Below are 26426 nucleotides of genomic sequence, written 5' to 3'. Positions count from 1 at the left end.
CCTCTTCCCGGGTATACCTAGGCTTTTGTCACATTGACAAAAACTAACCAGCATTTAGGGAAGAGTGCACAGGAGGGCCTGGTGGAGGGTATCTTTGGGCAACCTGGAGTTGCCTGTGCTTGAGTAGGCTCTGAAAGGCGTCTTAAAACTACCAAGCCAACGAGTGACTGTCTCCCGGGAATCAAAGGGGCTCCCCTGACTTTCCAGGGCTCCTATCTAAGGGTCCCTGCCGCTCAGTCTCTGTCTCTCGGGGTCTGCCAGTTTCCATCGCTCTGTCCTGATGCTCCTTCTCGGTGCTTCCCCAGCGCAAATCTGGTTCTCCCATATGCATGTCCCTCCCCTATGGCGCGTTCCTGGCCCCTTCGTGAGCTCCCCCCCTCCCCTCGTGCGTGTGTTCTATCCGTCGGGGAAGGAATCCTAGCTCTCCCAACGAGCGTGCACTCGTTGCCAGGCAACGGGACGCGACTCACGGGCAGGTGGCAGGAAGTGAGTCAGTTGCACGCACCAAGGAGGCTGGAGCGGTGTCCTTAGAACTGACCCTCTAGGGTCTCTGCAGAAGCGATTCTCAAATTTACACCTTGCGAGTCTTGTGGGTCTCACTCCGAAAGCTGAGGGAGCGTTAGTTCTCTGGAAGGAGCCGGGGTGACTTTTTCTCCACCTTCCTCGCTTCCGGTTCCTCCTCTTTCTCTTACTCCTCCCCCTTCTCCACCCTCTATCCACACAATAGGAAAACTGGGGTAAGTGTCTAGGTTAGTGGCTGCCTGGTTGAATTTTATTTTCTGGTAAACTGGTTACTTTCTAGCATAAACATAGTATAAGACAATTATTCATCGTTTCTCTGAAATTCAAATTGAACGGGGCCTGCTGTAGTTTCAAGTGTCGAATCCAGCGCTGCTGCTCAGGTCCCCTCTCTCCCAGGCCCTGGCAAGAGGACCTCCTTCATGAAGTGGCTCACAGCTGATACTTCAACCTGGAGGCAGCTCGCTCTGTGAGAAGGGACTTTCTTCTGTGGAGCTGGATGCGTACTGGTGTTTGTTGGGAAACAACATTTCTTAGGGCAGAAGAGATGGCTATTATTTTCTCACATGGCCAGGAAATAGGTGTTATAGAGATGACAGAGGACCTCATGCAAGCCCCAATTGAGAATGCTAAGCAGCGGTCAGAAAACCCAGATAGACCCTGGCCAACTCCTAAATAAGAGTTCTCCCCTTACAACCACTGTTCCTCTCCAAGGTTCCTTGTTTCTGGAGTATCTACCATGTTTTATGTAACTGAACTTCAAATGGCCTTGAGATGTCCACATGTTGAGTTTATCTCTGGAGGATTTCCCACTGAAAAAGCACAGTGGAGACACAGTTCAATTGGTTACCATAATACTTCTCTCTATGTGGTTAGGACACCAACGGCAACTTGGTAGGAGATCAGCTCGCCAGTTCTTAGGGCTACTCACACATACATACATTCCTTTGGTGGCAGAAGGAGTTTCTATACTACCCTTCTCCTCCTGCATTGTGAGTCACTAGGGAACCACTTTCTATTTTAGAGAGCATTTCCATTCCCTTATATTATCACAAGACTCCACAGTATGGTATACCAGTCTGACTACGGTAATAATGGTGTGAACACTGCATTCACATGTCAGTTTACAGTCTTGAGACTGCAACTTTGAGATAGGATTAAAAAATGGCAAAGGTGAACATAATGTGATATTCCTAGATGTTACCACATCACCCTCAACAATGTCAATTTTGCTCTCCTATCATTATTGCAGGCCAGGGTAGTGTCTACAAGAGGCAAAAATGCCTTGATTCAGAGGCAAGTCTTGACACATTGGCACTCTGTCTCCTCTGGGTGCTAGAGTTCTTGCTTCTTTTTTCGCCTAGTGAATTTCACTGTTTGTTCAGCAAACTTGAGCTTAGCTGAAATATCAACTTCTCACAGAAGGTTTTCTTGGATTCCCTGGCTTGTCAGCCCCTGTTGTCTGCTACTAAGGGAACGGATTTCAGTTTTAATCTTGTATTTACTGATTTGTCATTAATATCTCCTCTACTTATTTTCATGCCATATGAAATCTGAGATAGTCTATAGGTCCAAATGCAGATGTTTAGAAGGCAACTGACAGACACATCACATATTTCTAATGAAGCAGTATGAGTAGCCTTCCCACCGGGACATATATTCTCACCTTAGCTGCTTTGGGAAACCCCAGTAAACTCATTGGGTCACAATACTGAGCTTGGGTAGAATCACTTGTTTGGCCTGTTATTTTCCACCTGCTTATTCTTTTGGGGTAAATCAACCCAGAAAAGGCCATGCAGCAGTCTTCATATCTGAAAAGACTGAGAAACAGTTGAAAGTGGGCACAAAATGCTCACTTGCCACCATAGAGAGATGGTGGTGTTAGCCCTGTGACCAAAATACTCTTTGGGAACCTAGAGGAGTCTAGCTTCTAGAAGAAAGACAGACACAGATGCACAGTACGCTCGCATACCTCTCTCTCTCTCTCCCCTCCCCCCTCAGGCAGCATGACAAGGGCTGTATGAGCTATTTGAAGCAGGAGGAACCCCCTTGTACTGGTTGACAAAACTTAGAGAGCCAGAAATGGTCTGTGCCTTGAAGGCAAGGAGCTCTATTCCAAGAATAGAGGGAGGATTATGGAGATGCAAAAGTGCAGGGTGTGGTGTGTAGAATGGGAGAATATTTGGTGGGGTAAGAGCCTAGGGTATATGATGACAGGCAGGTGCTTGAGGTGAGCCTAAAGTTTATGGCCAGATTATGAGTAACCTCATGCTGTTTATTAGAATCTGAATTTGTATTCTCTGGCTTTGACAACACATGATTTCTTTAAGAAGAGTTGGACAATTTGTGTTGTTTTATTGAAGTGCTTAGGAGAAGCATCTCAGAGTCACTAGAGTTAAGGCCCTGAGGTCAAGAAGTGGATACAAACCCTACATTCATCTGTTAGCCAAGTGCTCTGGGCTGTTTACTTAAGCTCTTTGAGTCTGCTTCCCTATCTGCCCACTGCCTGGGATGTTGTAGGTGTTAACTGGCACCAGCATTACTTGGCACATTGTGAAGAATAATGCTAGTGTCCAGTTCTGACTCTGGAACTAAACGAGAACCTTCAGGATGTAGAAGCTATTTTAGGTATGACTTCTACAGAGTATTTTGTAGACCATTTGGAGTTTCCTGGGGCCAGCTTGCTTATGTCATCCTTAATGAGAAGAACCCATGACTAGTGACAGGGTGGAATGTTCAGGTAGCTTCCTTTGACTTTACTCTATTTTTTTTGGGGGGGGGGCAGGCTTTCTCTGTGTATCCATGGCTGTCCTGAAACTCACTCTGGCCTTAAACTCAGAGATCTGCTTTGCCTCTGCCTGCTTCCAGAGTCCAGGGATTATAGGCGAGTGCCACCACAGCTTAGCTTGACTTTATTCTTACCCGTGCCTACTCAGAACACTTTTGGCTCTAATGAAAAACTTTTGTAGGTGATTTTATTTAGGAGCTAGAAATGGAGTCGATATACCTTCAGAGGTGCCTGGGGACATGCCTAACTCAAGGCCTCGCAGAGGTGGCAAGAGTTCGCCCATTGGATCCAATTGAATATTTGGCCTTGTGGATTTATAAGTACAAGGAAAATGTGACCATGGAGCAATTGGTAAATATGGATCTCCTTTTAGGAAATTAGAATAGCATGATAATTGGTTCATCTTGTCTATAATTTTATGTTCAATTTTGTTTTTCTGTTATAAAAATCTCTATTATATAAACACTTTGGACAATATGTGAATGCAGAGAGCAGTGAAAATGGAAAGAAAGCTTCAGTTTTATTTTTAAATATTTTCTTCCCAGTATTGTCTTTTTCTGACATGTTTGCCTGTAGATTGGTTTTCTTTTTCTACTTTTTTTTCTTTGTATTCAACATATAATCTCAATTGTGCATTCTTTGTTTGGCTAACGCATAAAACTCCCCCAAACTGATGTATAGTTTCCAAATGAACAGAACATCATTTTCTTAACCCTTCTTCTATTGCTGGTAGTTGAGATGCTTCTGAGATTGCATTGACAGATTGGTCTCTAATAAGTTGTGTGCTGTTGCTTTTTACCAACTGCTAGAGACAGAGAGAGATGATTGAGTTGGAGCATGAGAGAGAATTAGCGATGATGGAACAGGAAATGCTGGAGCGACTTAAAGCAGAAGAACTCTTGTTTCAGCAGGTGAGAAAAGAGCTCAAATGTGGCTGAAGTTAACAGTGTCACCCTTGGTGTGGTACAACCCACATCCTGAAATACTCCTGGCTCTGGTCACTTAGACATTTCTCCCTAGTATCCCCATCCTTCTCTGGTGTAGAGGCAGTGCCATGAGGTAACTGGACAACCCAGGGAGTATATTATTGTGGAAACCAATGGGACAATAGTCAACAGCACCACTCCTGAACATTCAAAGCCCAGACGATCACTCCAGGAACAGTGGTGAGGGTAGAGTATAGTGGGTAAGAAGGGGGATGGTGAGTGAGCATTATGATTCCAGGGAGTTTGTGAGGGGAAGGGCAATGGGTTTTGTTTTGATTTAGGAACACATGGAGCACAATGTGTGACATTAGAAAAACAGAAAAAATGATCTAGAACCTTCTGTCCATATTAATAAGAGAAAGTGGGTCTGGAAAACAAGTGGATGAGTCCTTCTTTTATTGGAGCTCGGAGATGAAGCATAGGTGGCCTAGATATAGGTGGCTGTATTGTCTTGTGACATAAAGTTGACAGCTGACTTGGTGTGACTGTTTCTATCTTCTTTAGAATCAACCATGAACACACACTTAAGAATCAAGTAATGAGGTAGGAGGGATGGAAAGAATGGTAAAAGTTTGAAGTAATACCTTTGGAGAATGGAAGAGTGGGTTGACCAAGCTTTATGTGTTGAACATCTCTAACCTTAAAAAAAAATCCAAAAATGTCTCTAAACATGAAAACTTTTGTGTGCTTACATGGTGTTAAGGAGTGGAAAATTCCACATTGTTAAACCTTGTTTCACATAAAAAAAATAATAAAATATGGTATATGTTTATTTTTAGGTAGAAGGTAAAATAGAATTGAATTTCATGTTTAGTCTTGGGTGCCATACGTAAGGCATCTTATTACAGATATATAAATATCTCAAAAATATGAGATCTGAGCCACTTCTGGTCCTAAGCATTTCTGAAACAAGATACTCAATATGGATGATGTAGCATTTGGAGACCAAGCATTCATAACAGTGCTATCCAGGGGACCTGTCCTTCTCTACTGCTGATTTATCTCTACTGAAGAGAAGCAGGAAGTCTCAGATGTTCTGTGTCCCTGAGACAATGGGTTCATTATGGAAATAGACTTCGTTTTCTTTGATGTGTCTACTTCATCCTACTGGAATAAAATTTAGTTACACTAGAAATTAGATATTTGCCTAGCCATGTTAGCCAGCAAAGCTAATCTGCTGTGTGTTGAACCCAAAGCATTTCATTTGAAGTGGGTGTGGAATGTATGGTAACATTCTACAGGTGATGTTAAGGCTAATTAAAGAAGTGGATTGGGGGGCAGAAGTAGATGGGAGAAGGAGAGCTGAACCAAAAGGGCTTAACAGGGAGTGGGTTAAGATAAGAAGCGGCTGAGTGTTCTCTTATGCTCTCAGAAGTGTCTGAGTTGGAGGCTGAGGATTTGGCTTCTTCCTTGAGGTCATTTCCAACTCAGCACTGATGCTTTCAAGGAGTAACTTGTGGGCACGTTGAAAACATCCTCTCCTAAACAAAAGCCAGAGAAAAATCTGGGTGCACCCCTACAATCCCTGCCTTGGGAAGGCAGAGGCAGGAGAATCTGAAGTTCCAGGCCAGCCTGGGTTACATAGTGAGACTGTGTCAAAAAATAAAATAAAGCAAGCAAACAAAAAACAACAACAGCTGAGAGAAAACTCTCAAAAGCATTTAACTTGTTTTTAGTGGACATCTAATATTGCTCCCAGTGTCAACAAATTGATCAGTGAATGAAGAAAAAAAAGAAAAGAAAGGGAAAAAAAAGGATATTACTGCTCCTAGATATGGTGGAAGAGAAAGTTTATAGGTAGAGTATAGCCAGAGGCAAGGACATCAGTGAGAGTCTAGAGTGAACATGACCCTGAGCTGGGCCATGTGAGGAGAGGGAGGAGGGGAGAGCCAGGACAGCAGAGGGTAGACAAAAAAGGCCTGGTAACCAAAATATGTGGATTATAGAGAGAAGGGAAGCTGAAGGAAGGGCACCCCACCCCTGGGATAGAAAAGTTTAGAATAGGGGGTGGAGTTTGCTGGCCATACTCTCTAACAGGTAGGGAATGAGGGATGCTGGGAGAACCTGGCGGCCAAGTCCACTTTGATATGTTAGCCATTTGTCTCAGGTTTGAGACCTAAGATCTAGCTTTCTCACTAGGAGTCCAACGATCTAAAAAAACTAATTTGCAGGGGGACACATATCTTTGAGTATGTAAATCACCGCTGTTCAAATTAACTCACATTGGCAAATGTCATTCCTCACTTTGAGAGCAAATAAATTACTTAGATACTTCATATTTTTGTAAGCTTGTTTTAATTTTTTTTGAAGAAATTCTGCAGTGATAAGAGGAATCAGTCTTAAATTTTCTATTTTTAACATTTGCTTTCTTTTTTAAATTTAAAATATCATTGTGAGGGTGTATGTGTGTGTAGTTTGTGCAGGGGTGGGAAGCAGAACACGTGCACACTGTGGCCCATGCATGGAGGTCAGAGGGCAACTTTGTGGGTTGGTTCTCTTCTTGCTCTTTTGCAGGGGTTATGGGGATGCAACTCGGGTTGTAAGGCTCACCAACAATGCTTTTACCCACTTAGCTTTCTGATGACCCTTGACCTTTGCTTTCAATGTGAGTTAAGACTATTGTGACATGTGCATCATCTGTGAATGATGTTTGTTGCATTCTTTTAGTGCAGTGTCATTATATTGAACAAAACAAAATTGCATTTTGCTATTGAGGTAAAAATCTTTGCATGCCCCATTTTGTCTTTAAAGTGTGTCAGTCAACAGCCACATCTTCTTTTATTATTGTTTGTTTCTTTGTGACAAGGTCTCAATATATTAGTCCTAATCAGTACCCAACTTCAGATTCTCCTGTCTTAAGTTCTTAAAGACTGGAACTACAAGTGTGTATCACTGCATCCAGTTTTGTGATGGTATCAATTTTTTAATTGCCACAGCATAGTGATATCAGGACACTCCAAACACTATTGGTGTGCAGTGTTATCTGATTTGTAGTGCCACAGTGACACCACATGTGACCTTTTATAATGACTGCTTTGCTATTTTGTTGCCAGCAAAAAGCAGTCATAGACAATTCACAATAGAATGAGCCTAGATGCATATCAACAAAACTTTATTTATAGATCCTGAAACTTGGATGTTATATAACTTTCATATATTACTATTCTTTTGATTTCATTTTCCCTCAACCATTGCAGAATGTACATGATATTCTTGGCTTCTGAGCTGCACCCAAACAGGAGTTGTATCCCATTTGGTCCACAGGCTTTATTGCTGACATCTATTCTAGTGTGACATGCATTCTGCATTAGGACCAAGCATGCTGTTGATCAGCAGTGTTTACAGATACACACTTTCATGGTCATCAGACTGTTCTCACTCACTGCTTTGCATCCAAGAGTTGGTTCTCTCCCAGCCAAACTTATAAAGATCTCACCTCAGAAAAATCACTCTAGTCTTATTTGTAGTTTTAAGAACAAAAGAGACATAGCTTGACTCTGTATCCACCACTTCCTACTTTTGGCAATTAAAGAAATGTCATTTTTTTTATGCTTAAGGAAATAAATCATTGTAGAAGCTGAGTATTATTTGAATATAATCATTTTTCTAGTTTTCCAAAATTTAGTTGGGGACTTAAAAGTGACACATAAGCAGGTGTGGTGTTTCCAGGAATGTCAGCACTAGAGAGGTGGAGGCAAGAGGATCCTTTTGAGTTAGAATCCCATCTGGGCTACATAGGCAAGACCTGTCTAAAACAAGCAAACAGACAGACAGACACACACACACAAAGAGTGGTAGGGTTGAGGTCTAGCTATTGTTCTCTTATCACTGTCGTATGATTTAAATACCTGTGACTCTTCAGCAGCAGCTGGCATTCCAACTGGAATTGGAAATGCAAGAAAAAGAGAAGCAGGAGACAGAAGAACTCCAGAGAACTCAACAAGAATTAAATAAGGTAATCTGATGTCGAGTGTTTGCTCCTTAGACGCTTCTAGACTCTTCAGGCTCTTTCTTCCAGCCATGCCAGCAGAAAGACTATAGGATGCGGAACCCAGACACCTGTTCCCATCACCCGTGGGACTTTAAGCCTCAGTCTCTCTGTCTGCTCCCCTGTTTCGCAGCAGAGGTTGCAGCACAGCACCATAGGCATCAAGCAGGGAGTCACATGTGTGCCTTCTTGAGCCACACGGGCCTCTAGAGGAAGACTGTCAATGGTTTTGTCAGGAGACAGCTGCTGTTAATTATGGTGGCTGATTTGAAGGTATTTGGATGGATGAGACAGCAGTGTGTTGCTTTTCTTCATGTTAGATATACCAAGAAAATAATTTACATTTTAAAAATCTGTTCTTAGGTTGATTTTTCATGTCCCTTATGAAAATAAACAGTGCAGTGACTTAGTTGAAAAAAAAAGCCAATTTTCATTGGCAATATGGACATAGGGTCAAATCTCTAGTTTAGCCAATATTTCCTGATATCCTGAAAATGTATGCCATCTAGGCCTGATTTCTAAATGATTGTATTTATGGCTACTATCTCCCCTACCCAACTGCAACTCCCTTTATTGAATCCATAATTAAAACTGAAATCAGAAGCAAATTTTAGCAAATATATTTGATATGTTTATTAGTGGGTCAGATGAGAAAAACCATTATTTGAAACTTTTCATTTTTTTTCCAAGATAGGGTTTTTCTGTGTAGCTCCGCCTGTCCTAGAACTCACTATGTAGACCAGGCTGGCCTAGAACTCAGAGATCCACCTATCTCTCCCTCTGAGTGCTGGGATTAAAGATATTTCTTTAGAGATGTATAGGTGATGAATTGAATAAAAAGTGAGATAATGGAGGATAAATTCAAATATCTGTGGCTAGTTTTAGCATCTAGATACTGATGTTAGCTTTTGCAAAAGGAGCATTTGTTGAGTATGTATATAAGCTAGCACAAATATTAACACACCAGAGGGTCACACCCTTGTCTCCAGATAGCAAGCCTGTGTGACCTGGAGTCAACACAACTTTTATACTTCATGTCCACATTGGCTTAGTGTTGCTCATCTCGACCCCGGAAAGTATCCTTGTCTCGCTCCTTCACTCACTACTCAGACTCTAGTCATATCCCTTGCTCTGGCCTATAGACACACAGTGTAAGCTGTCATTCTCAAATAGATTTGAAGAATCCTGAGTTGAATAGGGGCTGGATTCTGGGATGCTTGCCTCAGACTCTTGGGAGTAAGAGAGTCAAGAGCTAACAGTTTTCCCTGCTGTGGTCTGATACTGATTTCAGCCTTCCTCCTGATGCTTTTGTTAGTCGCAAAGGATGAGAAACTTGAATCTTACTGGGTTCTGGAGTCACATGTTGTAGCTCCCACCATGGTGAAGGAACAGATTTATTTTCTGGTTTTAGTTAAAAGAACTAAGGGGAAGGTTAGTTTCCAATATTCATCCTTATGGTTTCAGGTTGTGGTCCTTTAAGAATATAAACTGCCTGGGGCTACTGTGTGGTTTCAGGATAAGAACTTCCTAGAAAAGCCAGTATAGTGGTGCACACTTTTGATCCTAGCATTCACGAGGCAGAGGTAGGAGAATCTCTGTGAGTTCAAGGCCAGCTTGGTTTCATAGCAAGCTTTGGTCCAGCCAGGACTACATAGAGAAACCCTGTCTCGAAAAACCAAAAAAAAAAAAAAAAAAAAAATAAATAAATAAATAAATTAAATAAAATAAAAAAGAATATCTTCTCATTCAGGAGTAGCCTCCTATGCTGAGTGGAACATTTTCCCTGCAGCATATGAGTGTTGTTAAGGACCTATGGAGACCACTTGGGAATTGGACAGTAACTTAGACATGGTTAATTCATTTAGGAATATACATTCCTTTCTTCCTATATATAAAGCCCAACTTCAAGCTCTCTTTAAAAATATCATATTCTAAGACATTACTGTAATGTTGCTTTACATAGTTGCTAGAATTTTTCCAATTTTTTTTTTAAAGATTTATTTATTTATTATGTATACAGCATGTATGACTGCAGGCCAGAAGAGGGCACCAGATGTCATTACAGATGGTTGTGAGCCACCATGTGGTTGCTAGGAATTGAACTCAGGACCTCTGGAAGATCAGTCAGTGCTCTTGACCTCTGAGCCATCTCTCCAGCCCCGAATTTTTCCAATTTTAATGTTTCATTCAGTCCATTTTTAAAATTCATAATATTTTTATTGTCTTAAAAAATTTCATACAATGTATCTTTTTATACATCTTCCTTTTATTTTTGAGACTGTAATGCAATTATATAATTTCTCTATTTCCTTTCATCCCACCAAACCTTCCCTTGCTTTCTTTCAAATTCATGGCCTCTTTTTCCATTATTTACTGATATATATATATATATATATATATATATATATATATATATATATATATTTTTTTTTTTTTTTTTTTTCTAACTATAACCTGCTCTGTCTGCATAATGTTACTTTTGTATATGTTTTTAGGTCTGACCATTTGTCATTGGACAACCAATTAGTCTGTTTTTCCCTGGGGAAGAATATTTATTTCTTCTACTCTCAGCATTTCTTAGTTGCCTGCAGTTCTTTGTGTAGTGTTGAGGTCTCATGGGCTTTCTTCTGTTTCATTTGATATGTCTATTATTGCCTTTGTTCAAATCATGTTTATGCAGTCATGCTAGTGATACTTTATGGTGTAACTTCTGACATTACTAGGAGACACAGTCTCATAGCAAACCCCCTAATCCTCTGGTTCATACAATCTTTCCATCCCCTCTTCTATGTCCCCTGAGCCTTAGGTGCAAGAGGTGTTTTATAAATGTATACACTGAAGCTGGTCTCCACAACTCTGCATTTTAATTTTAATTGAATATGGTTTTATTATTTAATTTTAATGTGGTTTAAATTTAATGTGGCTTTCTGTAATGGTCTCTGTCTAATGCAAAGAGAAGTTTCCTTAATGAGGGGTGTGGTAGCCCAGCTGGGAGACTGGCTCCCACATTGTACCCCAGGGTACTCTTGAGGAGTGAGGGATAAGAGATTTAGATAGAAGTATAGAGGGCAGAGAAATGGATAGAAACACAGGATAGCCTTGGGAGAACCTGGATCCTTAGCTACTGGCCCCTCCTGTCTCTTTTAAAGGGCTATTTATAAAAATACCAATGGGTGGAGGAAAAGACCTCCCCCTAGCTTAGCCAAGTGTAGACCCTTCCAATTATCCAGAAACCATGCATGGTCAAGCAATCCTCTAATTCAGCTCTGCTGGGTACAGCAAGCTCAGATCTTACCAGGAAACCTTTGTGGGTCTCTATAATTCCCCCTTCTTGATATAAAATAGGGCCCCCCAGACCTCTCAGATAGACTATGCCTGTATTAGGCTATCCTTCTTGATTAATTTTACATTCGTACATTCATGGAGTTATCAAGCCCATCTTTGGCTACCAGCCTCTAGCAGGAGGCAGTACAGAGCTTAACTCAGCTCTGGCCCTGGTCCCTACTGAGCTTGCAAACATCCACATCTGTTTCCACAGCTTTCACACCTCCCAGTAAAGGATAATAAAGATGGAATATCCTTATTGGAATGAGTCTAAGGTGATTACAGCAGCAGTCTTAGCTGCACCAAGCCTTTCCCCCAGATGTTCAATAAAACTTTTAAGAGACTATTTTGATTCCCAGGAGAAAACAGCCATTTCAAATAATTTCAAAGTATCCACTCAAGTAAACAAAAACCCATGCTGATTATAAAAACACTTTTATCTGTTTAGTACCTCATTTATACATGTGTTCCTAGCACAGCAGTAGAATTTCTGTATTAACTAACTCGATTATGGGAGGCTTACCTCTTTGCGGGAGGCCTACCCCTTTCTAAACAGAAACAGACAGAGTGGAAACTTTTTGGAAGAAGACAGAAAAGTTCCCCTAATTATAACATCTTCACTTAAGTTTTCCAGGGGCCACTGAGATAATAAAAATTATATTTTAAGCTATCATAAAAAGTATTCAAATATGTCTAAAGGTAAGAGAGTAATAAAAATTTCAAGATGCTTCTAATGTGATTGATTTAGTTTATCTTTTAAAAATTAATGTTATTTACTTTGTCCAGACTAGACAGATATTGAATTGATGATGTAATAAAAACAATTCTAGTATAAACTTACATTTAACATTTATACTTTCAACATTTACACTTTTTTTTTTTTTTTTTTTGGTTTTTCAAGACAGGGTTTCTCTGCGTAGTTTTGCGCCTTTCCTGGAGCTCACTTGGTAGCCCAGGCTGGCCTCGAACTCACAGCGATCCGCCTGGCTCTGCCTCCCAAGTGCTGGGATTAAAGGCGTGCGCCACCACCGCCCAGCAACATTTACACTTTTTACAGACTTACATTCAACAATTTAGTCTTACATTCAACATTTACACTTTTTACAAACTTATATTCAAAAGGAAACTATAGGACTATTTTCCAAATTTTAGCACATATCTAGAAGAGATTTCTTAGAAGAACTATTTACCAAATTTATATTAAAAAAGAAACCCTATAGAACTATTTTATAAACTTTAGCAAACGTCTAGAAAGAATCTCTTAGCAGAACTAACTTATTTTCTTTCAACAAGACAGTATGCAAATCATGAGTTATGATAGAAAAAATTATAAGTGAACTCAATACTACTTTATTTCTGAAAGTTCAGAGTTCATGGTCAGCTTTAACATCATTCTGAAAGTTATTCCAGTTCTTCTGGAGGAGCATCATTGGAGCTGACATTTCTCTGTTCCACACATCATATCAAACTCAGGCAGCCAGCAAGCTTCTGAGGGGACAATTTCCCCCTTCTTAATTTTTTAAAGCCATGGGTTCTTTCCATTATATCTTGTCCTTGAGGACTATAAGAAATGCCTGTTTTATATTCACTTTACCATCTTGCTTTTTCATAGCAAATAATTCCCACCTGACAGGCAAACTGTTTACCTGTTTCTTATTCCCAGGAGGCAAGTTAACAAAGCTTGTGGAAAAAAATAGCATTTTGAGCTTAAAAACCACTGAAAACACAGAGTTTTTGGGCAGTGCAGTAACAGTATCTCTTTTATGGACTACATTTCCCAAACTGCCTTTCTCTATATGGTCACACTGTTATGAACAAACAACATTTCTGGGTCCAGGAGAAAACTTCTGTTCACATGGTCTATATTCAAGCTTTTGTTTTTACCACAGGAGGTTTTTGAGTCAAGATTTTGCCCTTTTACCATGGGAGATTTCTGTTCTCCCTGAGCTGGCATTGATAGATATATTTCCTTCACCTGACACTTTTCCTGGAGTGGGCCACATCCATCCACCCACACTCAACAGAATTCTCAGTTATCAAAACTTTTGAATGCCATATTCTCTAGGTATATGAAATGTTTGAAGATTACCTATCCATCTGACATATGTTTCTGTAAGTCTGGAGAACCTAACTAGCATACCGATAAAAATGACAAGCATGGACAAGCATGAAAAGAAATAGAATCTTGATGACAATGGCCCCTTTTTATTGATTTTCTTCTGTCCCACAGCAGACAGCTCTTCTGATATGAGACAGAATCTCTTAACTTTTTCTTTTAGCAGTATGCTTGGGTTTAGAGAAGGAGGGAGCCAAATTCCAATTCCAAACCAGCTTGATATATAATTGAATCAGAACCACAACTTTTCTAGAGTTAAATAGATATAGATATTAGGCAGTGAGATATTAACCTGTGTATATTGGTGCCAATAGATTCTTTCCTTCTGCTGTAGATGTCTGGATATTCAAGGCCTTATAATTTCTGGAAGATTGGTATTTCTATTATCCTATAAAGACAAAAAACAGAACCCCACCCCAACCCTTGTTTGTTAAATTTTTCTTACAACTTGTGTAGATGTCACATCTGTGGGTGAGCTTTTACTTCTCTTCATCAAGGGGTTTCTCCTGTTCAAATTGAATTTTTATTAACTTTATTGGTATCCATAGCTTTTTTTCTCCTGTAGAAACAAAAGCAAAACCTTTTCCCCAATGTAGAATGTATCCTGGTTTCCATTCTGAGGTCAACACATCTTTGAAATACACCAGTTGGTTTAGCTCATAAGTTTTTTCTGTTGTCCAATTTCTCTCCAAAGCTGTTGTTCCTTTCTCATCAGCATTGAGAAAATTCAAGGTCAATAAAGCTTTATGCAATCCATTTCTAGGAGTCATTTTTACCTGATGCTGTTTATTTAGCATATCCTTTAAAGTTTGATTGGATCTTTCTATGACTGCTTGGCCTGTTTGTAGCTGGAGTTTTTCCAGTCCCACCAGGGCCTGCAGCCGCTCAGACCCAAATAAACACACAGAGGCTTAATTAATTAAAACTGTATGGCCTAATTGCTCAGGCTTCTTTCTAGCTAGATCTGACATCTTAAATTAACCCATTTCTATAAATCTGTACCTTGCCACATGGCTCATAGCTTACTGGTATCTTTACATCTTGCTTCTCATGGTGGTGGATGGCAGCGTCTCCTGACTCAACCTTCATGTTCCCAGAATTCTCCTCTCTGCTTTTTCCGCCTATACTATACTTCCTGCCTGGTTACTGGCCAATCAGCATTTTATTTATCAACCAAATAAAAGTAACACACATTCACAGCATACAGAAAGACATTCCCAGCACCTGTGGGATTGTGTGGTATACCTGTAACATGCTTGATATTATAATAAGCAAAAAACTGTCTCATTTTATTTGAGACATATGTTGGGCATTATTAGTCTTAATTTGTACAAGTGTTCTCATGATGGCCATAACTTCTAATAGGTGTGTAATCACAGAATCAGCCTTTTCAGAACTCATAGGAGTTGCTCACTGAAATTCTGAATAGGTGTCAATGGTATGGTGCACATACTTCCAAATTCTGTGAAATGAAACACATCCATCTGCCAAATTTTATTTCTTTGTATACATTTTGGATTGCTTCATGTGGGTAATGAAGTCTTGGTATAGAAGAAACAAGTAGGACATTTTCTTACAATTTCCTTGGCTTGTTGCCAGGTGATGGAGAAATCTCTTCAAAGTCTTGCTATTTACATGGTTTTTCTTATGAAATTCTGAGGTTTCTAGAACATTTCCTATTAGTAACTGGTCAATTTCATCATTACCTTGTGCTAGAGATCCTGTCAGATTTGTATGGGATCTGATGTGTGTTTTATATATATATATATAGGATGTTCCCTATTTCTGATGATTTCCTATAATTGTATGAACAATGAAGTTAATTATGTATTATCAGGAAAAAATTCAGCAGTTTCAATATGTAAAACAACTCTCTATGCATATTGAGAGTCAGTGACTATATTGAGGGGTTCTGTGATATCCATCAGTACCATAAGAATGACATACAGTTCTGTTTTTTTGTACAGAGTTATATGGACTTTGAACCACTTTACTTAAGTCTCCTGATATGTATCCTGATTTCCCTGATTTATTTGCATCAGTATAGAATATGAGGACTCCAGAAATTGGCTTATGTTGTACAATGTTCTCTTTATGAATTCTATTCTTGTACTTTTGGGATAACAGTTGTTAATCTCTCCCCTAAAGTTACTGCAGGCTCTGTGACAATATTTATTATCTTTCCATAGCAAGGAAATTTCCTCATTAGTTAAAGGTACTACAATTTCTGCTGGGTCCATTCCTGTCAACTAGAAAAGTTTTAATTTCCCTTTTTGAATCAAATCAGAGATCTTTTCTACATAAGTTTCTTATTTGGTTTATGTGGCAGAAATATCCATTCTAATATAATATCTTCCCTCTGCATCAAAATCCCTGTGGGGGAATGTCTGGAGGGGAGTATGACCAGAATACATTTAAGTTATGAATTCACATGATCCACATGCACTTCTCATAGTTTCTTTTCTACTAGAGCCAATTCTTTCTCAACTTCGGCTGATAATTCTTTTGGACTATTTAAGTCTTTGTCCCTTTTTAGAGTATTAGCCATTTTTTTTAGTCCATCTTTAATTATTCCAATGATACCCTGTTAGTTGGAAATGCTTTCTAACAATTTTTGAAAATCATTAAGAGTCTGCAATCAATCTCTCCTGAGTTGTACCCTTTGGGGTCTAATTTTTTTTGTAGCTCTATCTTATATCCTAAGTAATTAATAGAATCTCCTCTTTATATTTTTTTAGGAGCAATTTGTAGTCCCCAGTGAGGCAAAACTTTCTTTACTTCTTCAAACATGCTTTTCAGGTATCTAACTTTGGATCAGCTATTAAAATATCATCCATATAATGATAAATTATGGATTGTGGCAATTTCACACAAATTATCTCCAATGGTTTTTGCACAAAATATTGGCACAGGGTAGGGCTGTTTAACATTCCCTGTGGGAGGACCTTCCATTGATATTTCTGGACTGGCTGGGAATTGTTATAAATAGGTACTGTGAAGGCAAATTTTTCTCTATCATTTTCTTGTAAAGGTATAGTAAAGAATAGTCTTTTAAGTCAGTAACTATTATAGGCCATTCTTTAGGTAGTAGAGAAAGCAAGGACATCCCAATCTGTAAGGAGCTCATAGGCTGAATTACTTTATTAATAGCTCTCAGATCTGCCAGGATTCTCCAGTTGTCAAACTTTTTTCTAATAGCAAATACAGGAGAATTCCAAGGGCTGGTAGATTCTTCAATGTGTTGAGCATTTAACTGCTATTGAACCAGCTGTTCTAAAGCTTGCAGTTTTTCTTTTGTTAAAGGCCATTGTCCAACCTAAACAGGTTTCAGAGTTAGCCATTTTAAACGTAGGGCTGTTGGCACTTCTGAGAGTTCAATAGCAGTTGTGTTCTGTTTATGTACAGCCTTAATAGTTGGTTACTGTTTTTTATAGTATGTATAATATTATTCCTAGAAATATGCATTGGTATGTATTCCCTTTCTAAGATTGTAGGAATTTTAATCTGAGTATTTCACTGCTGTAACAGATCTTGTCCCCAAAGATTCACTGCTACATTTGCCACATATGGCTCCAGCCTTCCTCTGTCTTTCTGTCCCTATGCATTCAACCCATCTCGAACTCTGTTTTGTCTGAGATAGGGTTCCAATCCCTAGAAACTGGACAGCTACTTCTTGCAGACGCCAATTCGTATGCCATGATTTTGGTGTAATTATAGTCATATCTGCACCTGTGTCTACCAGGCTCTCCAGAACAGTGCCATTAATTCAAATTATAATCTTTGGTCTTTGTTCATTTATGGAAGTCTGCCAAAATATTTGTTTCATTGTGTTCTTTGGAACTTTTGATTCATCTATCAGAACTGTTCTATCATTCAGTGCAATCTCATTCTTTACATTAGATAATGGGCTATTTAATTGTCCTGGAGAGGAATTTCCTTCACAGTGACTGGAAATGTTTGGACCATTTCAATTTGGCAGTCTGCAAGAGGCCCCCTGAGGTGTTTCCTGATGGTAAGGTGTTGCCTCATATATCTACCATTGATCTGCACTCGTTGGTCCAATGTTGGCCTTTGCTGCATCTTCTACATAATCCAGAAGTTTGGGGTCTCCTGTTTGGGTTATTCCTACAAGGAGTATTTCTAGGAGCACCCCATGTACAGTTTTTACTTATATGACCTGATGTACCACAGTTAAAACATTTGGTAATCTGGGGCCTTCTTCCACCCTTGGAAAATGCCTTTTCTGTCCAAACTTCATTACTATGATTAACAGACTCAGCACCAATTGTATACTGAATCCATTCTTCCAAAGGAGCTGATCTGACCTTTAATGGCATAAGTATTCTTTTGCATTCTGTATTAGCATTGTCAAATGCCAAGGATCCAGTTAACACTTGTTTTAATTCTTTATCTGACACAGCTTTTGTTATAGCCGTTGTTAGCTTTTGTTAAAAAAAAAAATAGTGAAAGGTTCTTGCAGTCCCTGGAATATTTTTGTGTATACCTCAGTTGGTTTTCCTGGTTCTGGAATTTTTCCCCAAGCATTTAGTGCTGCTGTATGTCATAGGGTTATTGTATACTCAGCATAAGTGGCTTGTACATTCATATCAGTGAAACATCCTTCACCAAGGATTTGATCTTGGGAAATCTCAAAACTTCTGATCTTACCTTGTTGTTCCAGATTCCTTGCCTCTGTTTTCAACCAGTTTTTTTTTTTTTTTTTTTTTTTTTGGTTTTTTTCGAGACAGGGTTTCTCTGTGTAGCTTTGCGCCTTTCCTGGGACTCACTTGGTAGTCCAGGCTGGCCTCGAACTCACAGAGATCCGCCTGCCTCTGCCTCCCGAGTGCTGGGATTAAAGGCGTGCGCCACCACCGCCCGGCTCAACCAGTTTTTCCATTGCAACTGCTAACTATATTCTAGAACAGGTGAAGTTAACTGATTCCAGTCATCTGGTATGATTCTATTTGAGGTAAACCACAAATTAAACATTTGTCTTACAAATGTTGAGTGTATGCCATATGTGACTACTGTTTCCTTCGTATTTTAAAAAAAATCTCTCATCAGAATAGATTGTAATGTATATTCCACACATTGCTCAGGATGTCTATCATCTGCTGGCCTCTCATGGATGATGACAGGATAAGTCATTGTATGAGAGCCACCTGGAGATTTTATGAGCTGTATGGTCTTGCCTTTCTACTTATCAGGTCCTTTGTCATTTTTACTGAGAGTTTCTTCCAGGGCTTGCAAACAAGCACCTAGGATCTGTCCCACTGAGTAAACCTCCTCTGTTGCAAGGGATTCCAGATTTCTCATGGAATCATGCAACCTTTTATGTTCTTCTGAAACACATGATTCCATAGACCTTATTTTATCAGTTAATGATAACCTTTCTTCCTTATAAAGTGTCTGAGCAGTGACAACATCACCCTGGAGAGCTATTGTTCTATCCATTAAGTATTCATATCTCTTATCAATAAAATCAAATCCGTTTGTACATTTATTGTTAATGGACTGAATTTCTTGTAGTAAGTTAGCAGATTCCAAACTAAGGAGCCTGTTATGTAAGTCTTTATTACTACCTTGTAAATCCTGGTTAGCAGATTCCAGATAAATATTTTTTTTTAAATGTAAGTCTTTATTACTACCTTGTAAATCCTGGTTAGTAGATTCCAGAGAAAGAATCTGTTTATTCAAGTCTTTATTAGTTCCTTGTAATTTTGGGGTAGCAGATTCCAGAGAAAGAATCTTTTTATATAAATCTTCATTGCTACCTTGCAAAGCCTGTATCAGTCTCAATAATGACTCATCTTTGTTATTATTATTAAATTAGTTTTTCAATGTTATACGAATTATTATGGTAAATGCTAAAATTATGTATACCAAATAGGTCCCAGGAAGGTTACATATTTCCTAAAAAAATCTCATTTGTCATTCAAATAAAAAAATTCTTAAATCCTTGTGAAGTACTATTTTCTGCCATGTTTTGAGAAATATTCAAAATTTGTAAAGGAAATTTTTATTGTTTATTTATTAATCAGTTTTAAAGTATAAAATTATCAAGTACTCTTACCTGGAATGAAAAACTGGTTTCCTTGGTCCTTGCAATGGTTTTTGGGTGTAGTAGCGCTGTTCAGCCAGCAGGTGTTGCTGGTGTAGCGCTAAAGCAGGTCTAGTGCAAGCTGACTGGGGTCCCTGAATGGCTCTTGTGAATTTAAGTGCTCACTCAGGCAACCCTTGAGTACTAGGTAGGGTTGCTGGGACCACAACAGATTATATACAACAATGAGGAAATACACCAATGAGCTGGAAGCTCTCAGGCACAGTCATGCAGGAGCTACCTGTCTGGTTGGTGCTATAGGGCTGGTTACAGTGGGCAGGGGTGGCAGATCCCTGGCCCAGGCAGGACACAGCAGTGTGAGCCGCTGGGGAGAGGATGCGTGGCTGTGGTTGTGATGGCAGCGGTGGCAGCCTGTGGGTAGCTGAGTGCTGCAGGACACAGCAGCTTAAGCCACTGCGGGGGGGGGGGGGGGGGGGATGCACAGAGGTGTTGTGGCAGCTCTTGGGTAGCTGAGTGCCATGGAGTCCTAAGCCACTCTGGAGCTGATGGCAGGCAGGGGTGTGGCACAGTGACTGGACTCAGCTGGAGTGGTGGAAGTTGGTGGGTGGGTGGGCAGGTGTGCTCTTAAGGACAGAGCACAGCATCCCAGGGTATCTTAGAATTGGCAGCTGCTACACTGAACAATTTTAAAAGTAAAGGAACAGTCTGCTGGTACTCTCTAAATAGGTGGGGAACTGTGACCCAATCCTGTCGCTAAAAGCACAAAAATAGAAAGGCACCTAGTGCTGCCTTGTGAGTTACCTGGTCAGAGAGTGATTGACTTACACACCTCGTGAGGTGCCTGGTCTACAGGCACCGGGCTGCTGTATGCCAGGCCCTTCCTGGGAGGTTGGGCTGCATGGGCTCTGCAGGGCAGAGAAAGTCACTAGCAGCTGCCCGCATACTTTCGGGTTTGGTCATGCAAGTAGCTCCAGTAGGGACACGAGGGACTCAGATCCATGTGGTTGGGACCAAGTTAACTCTCCGTAGTGTGGTTGACCTGCAGTGAGCACACAAGCCTCTGAGCCTACCTGCTGCTGCCACCGCCTGTAGCTGCTGCAGTCACAAGCTACAGGGAGTCTGGGGTCTTTTTGTCACGTGGGTGCCACTTATTAAGATCAATCCACATGAGTCTGTTTAATGGCTAACAGAATTTATTAAGATATACATTGAGGAAAAACATTCACAACTACAGAAAAAAGTAGATAGCAGAAGTCGTCCTCTGATCTGATGGGGAGCAAATTTACCTCACAGCCAGGACCCGGGAGAAGGGGCTGTGTCCCCTCTCCATCTCTTTATCAGAGGTCACATCCAACCACAGCAAACACTTCCTCCTTTGGACCGTATAGCCAGGGTCGTGGGTGGAGCAAATGCCACTATATCCACCTCAGGGGAAATCCTTTCCTCCGAAGCTCAAGACTTAAATCTAAGCCATCCACAGGCCAAAAGCTTTTACAGGAATCTTTTTCTGCTAATTTTTCTCATCTTTGATAGATTTTTCTCTGATTCTTCCCCAGAAGTTTGCATTCATAGTTCCATGGTTGTAAATCAAGGACATAGTTCCTCTGTTTTGTTGCTTATTTTATTCTACCTTACACTAAGTTTCTTTTTACCCAATATTCCTAATTCTACTCTTATTCTAAATTTCTTCTTACACTATATTCTACCTTACATTTTTTTCTTAATTTTTATAGATAGAAATCAAGAGAGAGAAAAAAGGGAAAGAAACCTAGATAGAGAGAAATATGCGCTGCAGGTTCATTTTTCAACTTTGGCATTCTGCCACCAAATTTTCACTCCTAAGATTAAAATACCATCGCCTTTATATTTTAATTCCTTATCAAGCATGCCTCCTTATACCTGTGACACCCCTGACACTCCTTTTGCCAAGTCCCTGGTTCCTGTTCTTGGTGCCATCTGTGGGAGGCCAGCTGGGAGACTGGCTCCCACATTGTACCCCAGGGTACTCTTGAGGAGGAATAAGAGATTTAGGTAGAAGGATAGAAAGGAGAGAAAACAGGAGAGCCTCAGGAGGGCCTGGATCCTAATCCACTGGTCCCTCTTGGCTCTTCTAAAAGGCTATTTGTAGGAATGCCAAAGGGTGGAGCAAAAGACCTCTCCCTAACTCAGCCATGTATAGACCCTTCTAATCACCTAGAAACAATGCACATGGTCAAGCAATTCTCTAATTCAGCTCTGCTGGGTAAAGCAAACTCAGAACTCAGTAGGAAACCTTTATGGGCCTCCACGGAGGGGTGAGGACTACATTTTTCTAGGAGTACAAGGACAAATACTTAAGAGTGTAGTTAGGGATTATGTGGGTTTAGTAAAGTGGTTGTAGGTTCTCCTTCAAGATCCACCAATTTGTTTGACCTGAGTAGTTACCAAGTTTCCAGTACCAAGCATGATGCCGCTCTTGTTAACCAGATCTAAAGTCCAGTTGGAGAGTTCTTGGTTACCACTAAGGTAGGCATGCTACCACTGCACCCTTAGGGTTATGGTGCAATGCTGGTGGTTGTTGTGGTTCATGGGCATCAGAACTGACTAGGACTGTTGGTTGCTTTGTTTCTTTGGAAGCTCTCATGGCACCTTCTGGTATCCCCAAACTTGTCCCCAGAGAAAGACACTCAAGTCAGTTTCAGCTCAGGGCTCTGTCTCTGAAGTATCTTAGCGTGGTATCTTCAGCAATTGAGATTTACCTTCCACCTTTGGTAGGCCCATTTTGAAAGAGTTTTTATTTAATTTTAAATAGTTATCTCCTATTAGTATATAGTAATAAATGAAACTGGTCCATTGTTTTGTGTATACTATATTCTGATCACTCCTTAGAAACTAACATTGTTTTTACTGTTAAACTGATCATAGCACTTTATAAAAATAAAAATTCTTGAAAACCAAACATGGAATAAAAATGAAAGTATTCTGAATTTTTTTTAGGACATGAGCCCGGAGGGCATAGCCAGGGGTGAAGAGTCCATCCTGTCAGAGGTGAGAAGGAATGTGTGTTATCTGAGATGAATACATGCTTTAGAATAGAAACTTTATCTTTGTATCAGTGGCTAAAGTCTGAATAAGGGCACTGTCAATACTGCTGGTCTAGGATGGGCATGGTGGAGCACACACGTGATCACAGTGCCCGAGGCAGGAGAGTTGTGATTCCTGGCATGCCTAAAGCTACATAGTGAGACTGTTTTAACAAACAAAAGCAAACCCAAAACCCAATACAAGTGACAGTCCAAATGAATATTCTAATGATAAGTTGCAGGTGTATGTTGCTTTAAACTAACCCTCAAGGTGGATAAAATTGGACATGCAGTATGTACTTGTATATTTTGAAGCAAATAGAATTACTTACAAATTATGCATTTTGAAATTCTAAATGCATTAAAAATAACTTTTAGTGCTTCTTACCAAAATTCTTTTGTTACTAGGCTTTGGTGAATTCTGCTAATTAACAATGTTGAGTTTGGGTGGTTAATTCAGAAATTTTATATCAAAATTGCAAGAAAAATAGCATGTTAATTTTGAAGGCATGTGAAAGTAAAACCTTTTTTTTTTTTATATGACTGTAGGAATCAGTGGACTCAGGCAAAACCTTAGCTGAAATTAGTGATCGGTATGGGGCACCTAACTTGAGCAGAGTGGAAGAGCTTGATGAGCCAATGTTATCTGATGTAAGTATCATGATGTGTCATCTCAGAGCAGATTATGTTTCATGTTGATAAAGTCTAGTATATATGAAGTGGGTTGGCAAATAGAACTTTTCCTTCATACAAAGAAGACCAAATTTGTGTGTGCTAACCAATTTTTTAAAAAATTTTACCTTTATGTGTATGAGTATTTTGACTATATGTATATGTCTATGTGCCACATTTGTGCAGTGCTAGTGGAGGCTGGAAGAGGTACCAGATCCCCTGGGACTGCAGTTACAGAAGTTTGTGAGTGCCACATAGGTGTGCTAGGATCCAACCACAGGTCCTCTAGAACAGCCAGTGCTCTTGACCACGGAGCCACTTTTCTAGCCCCATTAACCAGATTTTTAACTGGTGCTCTGCCTGTCAATGAGCCAGCAGTGGCATATCTCTATTTACATCTATAGCATCATATCTGCCTATGCTTCTATCTATATCCAATCATCTGTATCTGTGTATTTATTTTACAGTTAGATTTTGGAACTGTCAAAACCTCTTAAAAATACATGTGTGAAATATTTTTTTGAAATACGCAATCCTTAAATTCAATAGAGAAAGAACCATTCAGGCTCTCTGGAGCCAACTCTGGAAACACATAAACAGTTTAATGCAAACAAAGTTTTTTATAGTATGTAAGTGAATGTGTTTATTTAACAAGCATGTTTTGATGTCTGTGTGTCAGGCATTGTACCTGATGGAGTGGGCAATAAGGCAGTTTTCACCTCATGGAGTTTCTTGCCTAGAAGAAAAATACAATCAGAGGGGTTTAGTGCTTATCATTAGAATGACCAGGATTCTATTGCCCATACCAGTGTAGTTTATGACTGAAAGAAGAGCCATGAATAGCTCACTCAGATCAGCAGGGGCATTGTCCTACCAGGAGGGCAATGTGATGTCTAATCTTGGGCTGAATAAGAAATAAGGAAAGTGAGGGAATGAGTCAGTAAATAGTGGTCTGGCCTAGTCTAGTCTTCTATGGATTCTGCTTCAGTTCTTGCCCCAGCTTCCTTCAGTGATGAATTGTGATCTGGAAGTGTAAGCCGAATAGCCCGCTCCCTCCATATTCCTTTGGCCATGGTGTTTGTCTCAGCAACAGAAAGAAAGCGAACTAGAAGAGGCAAATCTTGTTACTTCATTCTGTGGGCACTGAGAGGGTGGGACATGATGAGGACAGAGGAACCTTGATGCAGAAAGAATTGTAGGCAGGAATCATAAGAAGGGTGAAGACCCAGGTAGGCGAGAGAAAAGAATGGTGCTTAGGGCAAAGAGGGAGAAGGTCAGGAGACAGTCGGGTCCAGACCCTGAAAGAACTTCTAATTCCTGCTCTGGGCCTCAGACATTTTCCTTCAGGCAGCAGGAGACTTATCTCATCAGAGCTGCACTGTAGAAAGAGCATCTACTCTTTTTACAGTCGGGAGGAGAATGGGGAAGTAGGTGTGAGTAGATTTGGTAGTAATCCAGAAAGAACACAGACGCTAACTGAGCTAAGGGAGGGAGCAAGGTGGTGAGGCGAATGTACAGAGTGAAAAGGCCTGCAGACAGGAGCACGAGGAACCACACTGAATTACAATATTTAATGGTGGCTGTTGGAAGTAGAGAAAAAGATGAATTTAGGAGTTTTCAAGAGCTATTCACAGCAGGGAGCTACAATACATGAACAGTTCCATTCCCTTGAGCCATGTGTCATTGGGAAAAGACTATAAGAGACCAAGAAAGGAGATTTGGAATTAGAGAAGGCAAAAAGCAGCCAAATAGCCCAGGGTTCGGGCTGAGCTTCACAGAGCTAGGAGCATGGTAAAACTTAAAGGCAGGGAAGTGGAAAGTGTCAGATCACATGTGCATGTCACTTAGACAGAAGGGATTTAGGTAGGAGTAGAGGGAGTTATTGGGAGCATATAAGGATTTTTATCAGGTGGAGAGTTAGAGTGAAGCAGGTATTCAAAGGGGAGACCACATGTCAGTGGGTACTGTCATCTGTATGCAAGATGACCAGGGCTAGAGAGCACAGAGGTGACCAGAATGGACTTGAATTTGGCTCAAGAGATGGAGAGAGGGTGTCAAGAGTGAATCCTAGCCTTTTGTCTTGAGCAGCTGAGCTGTGAGTCTTATCATTGGATGAGTTGGTGAACATAAAAGAGGAAGAAGGGTTTTTGAACAGGGAGGCTTTAGTCATGGAGATGTTGAATTTCAGTGTCTCTGAGATATGCACATGATCCAAACCCACTTTATGTATGGTATAGCTCTGGTAGGGATGGGAGGGTCATGCAGAAGATTCAAATTCAGCAGCCAGTGTATTCACTGAGCCAGGGAAGGGAGCATACTGTTGAGGAATGAATGCAGCGTTTGTAGGTCCATCTGTAAAGGAACCACTAGAAATTCCAGTAAGAGGTGCCTGAACTGGAGACATGACTACACCCTTAAAGGCCAAGGCTCACAATCAGCAGGACAAGGGTTCTGCTCTCAAAGGGAGGTGGCTCTGGAAAGGTTGTGCCTCTTAGGAAGGATGAGAAAGACAAGGATAAGACTTCATTTGGGAACATGAAGTATAATTATATACTACTTGGGTACTCTTTTAAAATAATCTGGAACTCAGAAAACTTCCTTTACAGGATCACATTGATATTACTTAAGCTCTGTTTTCTTCTCTTTGTGTCTTTTCATTGTAGTAAAGTTTATTTACCCTGTATTTTTCTTTTAGGTTGCATTAAACATTGATCAAGATTTGTAGGACCAACCAACTGCAAAGAATTATTTTCTACCTGTTTCAAACATCAAATCACAAGGGCCCTAATATGTATTTTCTTCCTCCAAACTTGAACTCTACTCCCCCGGTTAACTTTATAAATGGGACTCAAGGGTATCCTTAAAATACAGTTTAGATTTCTCAGTACATCTGGTTACTTGTGTGATTTA

General features: G+C 40.2%; 2 protein-coding genes across 5 annotated transcripts in view; one reads left to right on the top strand and one right to left on the bottom strand.

Moving 5' to 3' along the window:
• Dydc2 (DPY30 domain containing 2) overlaps positions 1-594 on the bottom strand; it is a 9417-nt gene extending 8823 nt beyond the window's left edge. Inside the window, exon 1 of one of the 2 annotated variants that reach the window (XM_028854971.2) lies at positions 506-594. The gene's annotated coding sequence lies outside the window, so the exon portion shown is untranslated. The remainder of the gene's footprint in view (positions 1-505) is intronic. The other variant, XM_028854974.2, reaches the window with a different exon arrangement.
• Positions 442-26403, top strand: Dydc1 (DPY30 domain containing 1). 3 transcript variants are annotated; one of them, XM_037208690.1, is made up of 7 exons: positions 442-486; positions 3489-3658; positions 4117-4218; positions 8156-8248; positions 22759-22809; positions 23394-23495; positions 26212-26403. In XM_037208690.1, the coding sequence occupies exons 2-7, from the start codon at positions 3512-3514 to the stop codon at positions 26239-26241; spliced, it is 525 nt and encodes a 174-aa protein (XP_037064585.1). In that variant the 5' UTR covers positions 442-486; positions 3489-3511; the 3' UTR covers positions 26242-26403. The 3 variants fall into 3 exon arrangements, with proteins under 3 accessions (XP_037064585.1, XP_028710803.1, XP_028710802.1); XM_028854970.2 differs by lacking the exon at positions 442-486 and adding an exon at positions 487-737 and having other exon boundaries at positions 8159-8248; XM_028854969.2 differs by lacking the exon at positions 442-486 and adding an exon at positions 487-737.
• Positions 26404-26426: the final 23 nt, after the last annotated feature.

This window comes from Peromyscus leucopus, chromosome 9 (genome assembly GCF_004664715.2).
Source record: "Peromyscus leucopus breed LL Stock chromosome 9, UCI_PerLeu_2.1, whole genome shotgun sequence".
Taxonomy (NCBI): Eukaryota; Metazoa; Chordata; class Mammalia; order Rodentia; family Cricetidae; genus Peromyscus; species Peromyscus leucopus.
This window is presented reverse-complemented; position numbering and strand designations above follow the sequence as displayed.

Excerpts from the sequence above, each read along its gene's own strand:
- Dydc1 (XM_037208690.1), top strand. The coding sequence starts at position 3,512 with ATGGAGTCGATATACCTTCAGAGGTGCCTGGGGACATGCCTAACTCAA. Across the intron at positions 8,249-22,758 it reads CTCAACAAGAATTAAATAAG|GACATGAGCCCGGAGGGCAT; the intron begins GTAATCTGATGT and ends AATTTTTTTTAG. Across the intron at positions 23,496-26,211 it reads ATGAGCCAATGTTATCTGAT|GTTGCATTAAACATTGATCA; the intron begins GTAAGTATCATG and ends TTTTTCTTTTAG.